Source organism: Moschus berezovskii, chromosome 26, assembly GCF_049115385.1.
Source record: "Moschus berezovskii isolate FMDL1 chromosome 26, NW_MosBer_1.0, whole genome shotgun sequence".
Taxonomy (NCBI): Eukaryota; Metazoa; Chordata; class Mammalia; order Artiodactyla; family Moschidae; genus Moschus; species Moschus berezovskii.
The window spans coordinates 37,983,154-37,993,558 of record NC_142485.1 but is presented as its reverse complement, the minus strand read 5'-3'; the positions used below and the strand labels follow the sequence as shown (position 1 = coordinate 37,993,558).

Genomic DNA, 10,405 nt, shown 5'->3' with positions numbered 1-10,405 from the left:
ACGCCCTCCCCAAAAGCTGATGTTCTAACTTTGATCAGGCTTGACAAAGGGGAAGACTGGGCGCTTTGTAAAGTGCTGCTTTCAAACGCGACCCGTCAGGACACGCACCAAACGATCTTGCCCCGCTGCTAACTTTAAACGCAAAATAACGGAACCTAAGCACCCGGGAAGCCACAGCTCCACACAAGCTGACGAAGAGGCAGAGACGGTGCTGGGCACAGAGACCCGGGCCGGGCTAGGGGACTTAAGACCAAGTGGGCGGACCTTCCTCGGCGAAGCCCCGCCCCCTCACGGTGATTGGCGGCAGGACAGGGGGCGGTCCCTCGCGCGGCTCCGTCTCTCGGGCTCCGCGTGCGCCCCGTCCGCCGGTGGGTGTGTCCGGGCCGCGGGGGCGCGCGCGCTCGGTCGCGTCCGGGACCGGAAAGGAGGCGGGGCCGCGGCGGCGCGCGTCCCCGGAACGCGCGGCGCAGGCGGCGCGGATCGTCGGGAGCCGGTCCGCTGCCGGAACGGGGTCCCGGCTGTGCCTGTGCCGCGGTGCAGTCTCGGGGCGTCGGCCGAGATGAACACGGTGCTGTCGCGGGCGAACTCACTGTTCGCCTTCTCGCTCAGCGTGATGGCGGCGCTCACGTTCGGCTGCTTCATCACCACCGCCTTCAAAGACAGGAGCGTCCCGGTGCGGCTGCACGTCTCGCGGATCATGCTGTGAGTGCGGCCGCCGCCGGGGAGCGGGCAGGGCGTCGGGGGGCCGGCCGGGCCGCGGGGCCCCTCACGAGGAGCCGGCGCCCCCGGGCGGGCGGCTCGGCCCCCGGCGCCCCCCTGCGCCGCGCCTTCGCGGGCTCGCTCCTCGGTTTTCCTGTGGAGCGTTGCTCGGGTCGGCGTCCGCGCTTCCTTCCGGTTCGTCACTTCCGCGGCCGCGCGCGGCCAATGAGGGAGCCCCACGACAGCGCGGCGGCCTCCCCGCGCCCCGCGCCGCTCGCCCCCCGACCCCTCACCTCCGCGGGTCGGCCTGCGCCTCCGGCCGCCGAGGGTGCCTGCCGACTGCGCCGGAGGGCTGAGGGTGCCTGGGGCGGACGCGGCACCCCGGCGCTGCGCGGCCGCGCGCTTTGAATTTAAAAATTTTTGAAGGACCAAGCCGCTTGAATACATTCTGCGAACATGTCCCCAAGTAGAATTGAAAATGACATGGTCCTTCCGCTAATGCCCATTATTTTTTTTTAATGCTATGGTCCTTCCGCTAATGCCCATTATTTTTTTTTAATGCTAAGATTTATTCTCCGGGATTTTCTTCTTCTATTCGTCGCATTTTTTTTTTACTCCTCCCTGGTTCTATCGTCCTTCTCTGTGCCATCTTTCAACAAGTGCTCTCTCGTCTTCAACTTCGTTTTATTTCTTAAGTCGGAAATGCGGACCAGCAGGTCATCTGATAGCTATACCCCTACTATTTTTTTTTTCCTGCCTATGTGGATGTTTTTTAGCTTTTTTTTTTACATGAAGGTAGACCCTGGCTGGAACTCCGGAGTCTGTCTGCTCTGGGAGAGTTTAGAAAAGCATGGCTCGTGGTAAATCCTGAACTGTTAGCTCCTTTGTATCTGGAGCTGGCTTCTTAACCTTTTTTGGTCTTCATTTGCTTTTGTCTGAAGTGGAAGTAACACCCAACCCATAGGCATGTTGTGAGCATTGAGATGATTGTCAAAAATACATAGTGGACCTGACAGAGACACATACTAAGCGCTAGTATTACTTGACATAAAGTATTTCACATTCTTTGAGCACTTTTTATCTCCCTCTGGGTTTTGTTAGGGATTCTTTTAAGATAAATGGAAATAGGTGAAGACCTGCTTCAATAGTGAATTAGAATGTTTGTTGATACACAAGTTTCTCTGATTTTTACTTGTTTGTGGGGTACAGCTAGACCGTCTTTCACTTATGTAAGGAATTTTGTGAATTTTGTATGCTGTTAAGTTTGAATGATGGTAAAACTTACTATTTTTTGCTTCTAGAAAAAATGTAGAAGACTTCACTGGACCTAGAGAAAGAAGTGATTTGGGATTCATTACATTTGATATAACTGCTGATATCCTTTTGAAAAAATACCTCATTGCTTGTATAATGATATACATATTGTTCAGTGACTTGGGGGGCAATAAGTATGTTTATCCACGTTATCAATCAAACCTTGTAAATTTCTGTGCTTGTGTTTTCATTAGTATAATCGTGTTACTGTCACCTCATTCGCACCTTGGGAAAACTTATTTATAGATTCTTGAGTTAAATCTAAAGCTACAAGAGTTTGAGTCTAGATTTCAGAAAGAAAATAAAGTTAGATCGTTTAGCTTAAAGTAGGAAGAATGTTACCAGTACTCAGCCTACCTAGATGCAGTGTTTCATGTACAGTCCCAAAGAATATGTCTGTATTTTGTGATAGCAGAGAGAAGCATATGGAGCATATGTTAAAAAAAGTGAATTGCATGTGCAGTGGTTCAGAAGGTCATTATCAGATGATTATTAGTAAAAGTGCTAGCATTCTGCCTTACAGTTCTTTTATAAGTACTTATGTAGTAAGAGAAATCTTAATGAAAACAGTTACTTAAAATGGAGGCGATTTCAGTGTTTTATTTTGAATTTCCACCTTTTGACTCCTTTTTGGCCAGTTTAATCTTCCTTGATGGGATTCGATTTTGACAATATTCTTCCCAGCCACTTCTAGGATCTCACCTGCCTTTTTAGGACCGCAAGATTAAAATTGAATATGGAGATTGAACTGTCTGTACTTGTGTAAAGCAGCTGTCTGAACAGTGGAAGCAGATTGTGTACCTGGGGAGTTTATCTGACATGCCCCTTTACTACCCTGGAATTACTTTTAATTTCCTTTTTTAAAAATAAATTATGGGGTTTAGAAGTAGACTAGTAATTAATTCTGTAGGCACTTTTTTTTTTTTATAAAGGAAATAGAATACACCATCAGAAAAGTCCTGTGGCAGACTTCTGCTATTAAGTCATTTTTTTTTTTTTTTAATCTAAGCTAGTGAGGGAGTTTGGATCTAGTGTAAAAGTAGGAGTTTTGTGTATTGGGCATTTAGAGTGAAGCTTCCTGATATTTCAACTATTATATTTATATATTCCCAGTTTCATCATTTGTAGTTTAATTCTCTTAACATGGCTGCTAAAAGTTGAAATTGTACCTGTCCATATAAAGAGATATTGAAGACTTCAATTCTAAAATAGTGATTCTTAGTGCATACACACATCCAAGAGAGGAATGTCATGAACATGTACCTCTTAGCATGTAAATGGATATAATGAAATGACTCACTTAATGTATGATGCTTAGTGAAATCCAGACATTGACTCAGTTCATTTCTTAGTGCCACTGTGCTTAGTCGCTCAGTCGTGTCCTCCTCTTGGTGACCCCGTGGACGGTAGCCCGGCAGGCTTCTCTGTCCATGGGGATTCTCCAAGCACCTGGGTTGCCATCCCTCCTCCAGATCTTCCCAACCCAGGTCTCAGTGCCACTAGTCTTGTGATTAATCCTGGTGCGCTTTTTCACTCTTGCAAACCAAGTTGGTCTTCATACTCTTACTTTACAAAGCACATCATGGGTTAAGACATTTTGATCTCTACTGGCATGTGTCCATAAACAACATATACAGTTTACTGTCCTTGGTTCAGTTCAGTTCAACATGTACAGTTTACTTGGTTTAGTTACTTGAGCCTGTTCTTTTTTGCATAACATGAAGTTGCCTTGTGATTATTGGTCATACTCGGAACTCCAGTGGAGTCATGTATGTTTAAGATACTAGGTCCTCTTTCTTGTAGACTTAATGGGCTGATGTTACAGAAAACTAAATTTTTATTTCTTGGTTAATTTCTTATTAATTGAAGTGTCTCAGGTAGTAATGCTTAGGGGAGCAGTGAATGATGCTTCTAATCTCTCTGGTATTTTTTGACTTTGGAATGAGCTGGATTTCACACTGTATTATCTTTTATATGTTTTTATTAGTGCGCCAGTATGTTTCTGGGCCACCTCTTCTTTATTTTAATTTTAGTATCAATTGCTGTGAATTATCAATTTAAGAATAACTAAAATCTTTTTTAAAGTTGTATGCTGCTTTGTGATTTATGTATTCCTTAATTTATTTACATCTAGAAAATATATTTGATTGGAATGTTAAGCAGTTGTTTCTTTATTTATCAGCTGAATATTCAACAAAAAATAATGTAAGTACATGTGTGGAGGTATTTCTGTAGATATTTAAAACCTCATTCTTTAGGAAAGAATATAAATTTTATATAGTTGAAATATCTGACCTGAGTAATTTAGTAAAAATTGCAAGCCCATGGAGATGGTGACTCTACTAAGAAAACTATCTCTTTTGTAGCTTCTGTTTTTTTTACAGATGTGTTTTTTCTCCATTTCATGTCCTTAATTTCCCATACTTGTTTGTGACCTGTCAAAGCAGTGACTTGAAAGGATTGTTTGACTCCCAGGATTTTACCATAGTGAAATTTCTGTTTCTCCTAGGGCTTTGCTCTGAAGAGCACGTAAGTCTAAACCCTTGCCTTGAGCTCCAAGGGCTCTAAATAATATGGTTGTCTTAGCAAAAGAGGTGATTTTCCTTAGGGAAATGGCTTTTGTCCAGGAGAAGTTGGACTCCTGTGTTTATCCACTTGTATCATTTTGTCTGCTTTAAGATTTTAACAGTTCCCTCAAAGTTAGAGTCATTCATATAAATAAGACTTTATTTACCAATACATCTGAAGTGACCAAGATGCTAATTTCTATTGAATTATCTAATTAATTTTTATTTTAATGCAGGCTCTGAACCAGGTTGTCCTCTGGGACAAGATTGTTCTGAGAGGTGATAATCCGAAGCTGCTGTTAAAAGATATGAAAACAAAGTATTTTTTCTTTGACGACGGAAATGGTCTCAAGTGAGCAACTCTTTGTCATCTTTTACATGTGATGCGGCGTGAAGGGGAGAGAAAGACGTGATGTGTTTTTAAAGAAAAACGTTACAGGCTAAAAAGTAAAGTTGAGAGAAGAAAAGTATTTACATAGCTCTGAACTGGAAGATTGAGTAGAAACAGTGCTATACAACCCGGAGTCTTAAGTGCTCGGTTCTCTTGGCTTCTGGGAACTTAATAGTCAGACTAGGAGGGCCTGGGGCTTCTGCTCTTAGGAGTGCAGCACGTCCTGGGCTTCTGATCCTGGGGTGGGACGGTTATCCCCAGAGGGCTCCTGTAGGGGTGTCAGAGGAACTGCCAGGGAACCTGAATGAGTTGACACTGAGGTTCCTGGTTTTGGTTCACTTAACCTCTGAACCTCAGCTTCTTTTTGTACAAAATGAAGGAATTAGAATGATTGATCTTTTGGGTCCGCTTTGGCTCTAGTCTCTGTGGGTCAGCTTTGGAAAGGATTTTAAGGAAGCGCTATTTTAACCAAACCTGTTTTTGCAGATGAAAATTTTCCATAATTGAGAGATTTTGATCAATTCAGGTTTGCCCATGTGGATAATGATAGAATTAAGTTTCAGATCATTTCCCCCTGGTCTCTAGCTCAAACATGTTTATGTTCCCTGTGTTTTACACATTTAAGCATTTTGGTTGATGGCTGCTTAACTGATGCTGAAGTAACTTGAGGTGGGTCATTACAGGAAGCCAACAGTGAGAATGCTGGGGTTTTCCAGCATTGTCTGAGATTTCAAAAGACTTGAGAAAATGTGTTTGTAGATTAGAATTCCACTCAGAGCTGGTTAAAATATAAAGTATATGATACCGCAGTGCTTGAATTAAAACATTTTTATTGAACTACAGATGTTTCTGCTGATGTCTGTTTATGATGTCTCGTTACAGGGGAAATAGGAATGTCACTTTAACCCTGTCCTGGAATGTCGTACCAAATGCTGGAATTCTACCTCTCGTGACAGGATCAGGACATGTATCCGTCCCATTTCCAGATACATATGAAATAACGAAGAGTTATTAAATTATTCTGAATTTGAAACAACATATTTTTATACCTAATGAATTGTATCTCATTTCTCTCTTCCTTGCATCTTCATTTATTTTGGGTTGTTAACTTTTTTTTTGGTATAAGAGTGAACATCAGAAGGCATATTTGAAGGGAAAGACTAATGTACTACCTAATTTTCCAAATAAAAACAGACAAAGGCCGCCAGAGTGGAGCATTGTAAGAGTGAGCCAGCTGCATCAGAAGAGTCTGTGAAGTCCTTGTATTTGAAGTCTGTGCTCTATCTCCGTTATTCTGGGTGGAGTACGGGTGGTCATGAAGGATAGTCAATACTTTCAGGTGCCTGTGGAGCTGGGAGAACTCTGTTTAAGCCTTGCATTCATGCAGGCTCTCGTTGGATGTGATTTAGAGGCAGATATTTTCTTTTATCTTTTAGGGTATATTTCAGTACTGGAAAAATTAGTAGTTACTAGTGAGAAGCCTGGTTTACAAAACAGCCAAACATGATGGAATTTTATTCCATTTGTCTTAGGAATGCCCAAATGCTTGTTTTTCTGACAGGAAGCAGCTTTCTCCACTAAAGACTAAATACCTCTTTATATGCAGTAAATCATTCTCAAATCATTTTAAAGTCACTTAAGTTTGTGTCTTTCAGTACTTTCTCTAAAAAAGCTCCTTGGTATTATATCTTTGTGTGATTTTTTTTTTTTTTTTTAACTTTGCCATAGAAAGTTGAAGATGTTTGCATGGTTTACCCTCTGAATTTGTTCTCCTGAGCATGCCTAGTGCCACTGAGTGGTAATTATTTAAATTTTTTTCTAGGTCCACATTTTAATAATTATTGGGGTAATAATAATCAATATTGTTGGTGTGCTTTTCTATTTACAAGCACTCACATATATTTGACTGTATGTGAATCTCAATAATCTAATGAGGTAGGTAGTGCAAATGTTAGCTCTTTGCAGATAAAGAAACTGACCCAGAAGTTTATTGAATTGCTTCCAGGTTATTACATATCCAGGAAGGAAGGGCATTAACCCTTGAACTCAGATCTATTTCTCTGAGCATGTCCTTTCTTCCATAGCTCAGATGATAGACTAGTCAAAATTCACTTCTGTAATTTTAAATACAGTTTTTGTTACCCTGGATGCCCTTTCTATTAGTTAGAAGAGTTCCTTTTCTAAATGAAAAGAACTGATTTTCAAGTTGCCAACAATTTATATAGAGGTAATATGTCACTCATTCTCTGCATAAAGTAATTCTCATGTTAAAAGAATCCAAACGTATGTAAAAATAATTTAGAGATTGATTATATGATCATATTTAACCATGTGTTTTCCTACAGTGGATAAATAAACATCCTCAAAGGAAGCAACTGCAGATTAATCATCCTTAAAAGCTAGACCAAACACTGCAGGAACAGTGTCAGCAGTAACCAAAAAGGGCTAATGTTTTCTAAGCATCGTTTATACCAGTGACTGACGTTTGTCTTGAGAAACACATCTCCATTTACTTACATTGCCTGGAATAGCTTGGCTGGTTAGGGCATGTGTTCTGTGGAGGCCAGAGGTACAGTGTCATGAATACTAGACTGGGTTTGGCTCGCAGCTTTTTCGTTAAACTTTTCAGGGTCTCCATTTCTTTATCTGTAAAATGACAGAGTTGGACTAGTTAATTTAAATAGTGATTCTTTTATACCATACACATCTATAAAATTCGTTGTATCTCTTTGGCAGATTGAGCAGAAAAGCACCTTAGTAAAGAGAGGGCAGATGTAATAAGACGACTGAAAGATGAATTAGCATATAATTCATATTGATCTGATTTTATTTCTGTTAGATTTTGCACCCATAAGATTTAACTTTTTGTATAGTTTTTGTACAAATACTAGACACAAACTTAACATCTGTCGGCATCAAAGCTTAAAAGGGTGTGCTCTCCTTGAGGAGGGTGCTCTCAATGGGCCTGCAGCCCAGGGCAGACCTAGGACCAGCTGAGACGTTCAGGTGCCTCCGGCCGCCTGGATCTGTGTGTGCTGCCCAGGAATGTGGGCGTTGACCCCAGCTACTGTTCAGTCCAGGCTCACCCCCTTTGTGGAGTTAGGTGAGGAAGGGGGGTCGAAAGGCCCACTAGCACGGTAGAGTTTTTGCTGTCATTTGAAAGAAGCTGCTCGGGACAAGGATGATCCAACACGGGAATACAGACCCTTCCTCTCAGGAACTCAGTTTTGGGTTTGCACAGCTTTGTAAGTCCACTGTAACTGCGTGCAAAAGTTGGACCTGTGTTCAGTGACCATTGTCTACCATAGCATCAGTGTGTTCCAGAGTCTTGCGTTTCCACAAGACTGAAGGCTTCACACTTTGGATTAGAAACATCTGAGACCCGGGATCATCCTGGGAAAGATTGCTGCTGCTGCTAAGTCGCTTCAGTCGTGTCCGACTCTGTGTGACCCCATAGATGGAAGCCCACCAGGTTCCCCCGTCCCTGGGATTCTCCAGGCAAGAACACGAGTGGGTTGCCATTTCCTTCTCCAATGTGTGGAAATGAAGTCGCTCAGTCGTGTCCGACCCTTAGCGACCCCACGGACTGCAGCCCACCAGGCTCCTCCATCCATGGGGTTTTCTAGGCAAGATTGCAAGACTCCTCTAATGTGCTCCCATGCTCCTTTTCTCCTGAGGTTTAACCTGGACCAGCACTTACATCTGTTTTTCATGCCCCACAGTTGATTACGTTTGGTTTCTTTGTGCCTAAAGGAAGGTAAAAGGAGACCAGAAATCCTTTGTGGTGTAATAGGAAAAGGGGTTAGTTTGAGTTTCTGTTTTTGTAATTGTCTTGCAGCTCTTTGGTGGGTCTGGCCAGCCTGGTGATACTGAGAGAGAGGCTTTAAGACTGTAAGAACTATCTAAACCTTAAAGCCTTGGATCTTTGGGGTAAAGGCTAGTGGGACTGTGTTTTATAATGCTTTGAATTGACATGAAATGAGTTTATGGGGGGAAACCATAAGCTGTGAATTTTGATAGTCAATATCTGTCCATTTCAGAAGCCTCCCTTTTAGCAGACAGCCTATGTACCTTTTATGTGACTGCCAGTGGTTTAAAAAAAAATCTGTTTCAAAAAACTGTTGCATGTTTTGATGCAATTTGGAAAACTTTAAATTCATAAGAAAAACATTCATGTCAATACTGAAGAAACGTTTGAGGCTTTTCTTAATTGCAATAAATATCCAACATTTTTCTAATGAAAATGAATTTTATTTATGAGTAAAAGGTATGCATTTAAAAGACTTTCAGATTGATGCTTTTTTTAAAATGTGAAGCTGCTGAACTAAAAATGGGTGAAACCAAGTCTAGTAAACTTGAGCTTTTTTTTTTTTCCTTTGTCTTTTTCTGGGGCAGGTGTGGGGGTGGGTAGTCACACCTAGCAGGTCTCCAGAGACTGCTCCTACCCTAGACTGTAAGCTCTTTGAGGGCAGTCTTGTGGGTTTATCTTTGTATTTTCCCCATTGCCTGGCGCAGTGCTTTGCACAAAACAGGCGCCCAATAAATACTGATGATGAACCAAGTCATTGTGTCTGTAACGTGGCCAGACCGTGGGGACTATTTTGCAGGTAAGTGAGCTCCTTTGTAAAGGCTGGTGTTGTCACTCTTGAGCTCCTGGTGACATTAGATCTGACTCTTCTTTTGTACCTTGGACATTGCCCAGGCCAGGCAAGCACTGCGCTCCTGTTGCCAAGACCTGGGTTCCCCTAGTGCCAGGCTTCTGATAAGAGCCATGGGACATTAACTGAGAAGACAGATAAAATAACAATTGAAAGTCACCACACAGACCTGACTGAATACTCAACGTGCTGGTTGAGCTCATGAAGAAACAAACGGGTCAGATTAGGTGACTGCATTTGACGGCACGGTGCATTAAGCCTCCCTCACATTCTGCTTCTGGGCCCACCCTGGGAGCGCACTGAGTTGTGGGAATCCTATCGTTTCCATTTCTCAGTGTTTCTCAGTGAACTCAAGACAACCGCAATGATAGAAAAACTCCCTCAAAAAAGAGAAAATTGGATTCAGAGGGGAAGTTTTTTTTTTTTAAACCAAAGTATTTTTTTGGTATGATAACAAAAGGTCAGCTGGGAGTTCTCAGCCCTGTGATTTATCCAGGTACAGAGTCAAGAAGTAAAACACTGTAGTCATTATTAGTGACAAGAAAAACGTCCCCTGGAGGAGGAAATGGCAACCCACTCCACTATTCTTGCCTGAAGAATCCCATGGACAGAGGAGTCTGGTGGGCCACAGTACGTGGGGTCACAGAGATGGACACAACTGAGCAACTAACACTCCAGGGTAAAACGTGAGCTGGCATTATCTGGTTGGGGTGACTCCGGGAGGCCAGAGAGACCCATTCTTACAAATCTAAGTCCTGGTGACCAGTTCCTTTTCA

The 10,405-nt window shown here is 42.6% G+C and overlaps 1 protein-coding gene across 1 annotated transcript; it reads left to right on the top strand.

Moving 5' to 3' along the window:
- Nucleotides 1–415: 415 nt before the first annotated feature.
- Nucleotides 416–9,383, top strand: SPCS3 (signal peptidase complex subunit 3). The gene is made up of 5 exons (XM_088832494.1): nucleotides 416–702; nucleotides 2,001–2,076; nucleotides 4,144–4,218; nucleotides 4,817–4,932; nucleotides 5,854–9,383. Exons 1-5 carry the CDS (start codon nucleotides 560–562, stop codon nucleotides 5,984–5,986), a joined length of 543 nt encoding a protein of 180 aa, XP_088688620.1. The 5' UTR covers nucleotides 416–559; the 3' UTR covers nucleotides 5,987–9,383.
- The last annotated feature ends 1,022 nt before the right edge of the window (nucleotides 9,384–10,405 follow it).

Excerpts from the sequence above, each read along its gene's own strand:
- SPCS3 (XM_088832494.1), top strand. The coding sequence starts at position 560 with ATGAACACGGTGCTGTCGCGGGCGAACTCACTGTTCGCCTTCTCGCTC. Across the intron at positions 703-2,000 it reads CACGTCTCGCGGATCATGCT|AAAAAATGTAGAAGACTTCA; the intron begins GTGAGTGCGGCC and ends TTTTGCTTCTAG. Across the intron at positions 4,219-4,816 it reads AATATTCAACAAAAAATAAT|GCTCTGAACCAGGTTGTCCT; the intron begins GTAAGTACATGT and ends ATTTTAATGCAG.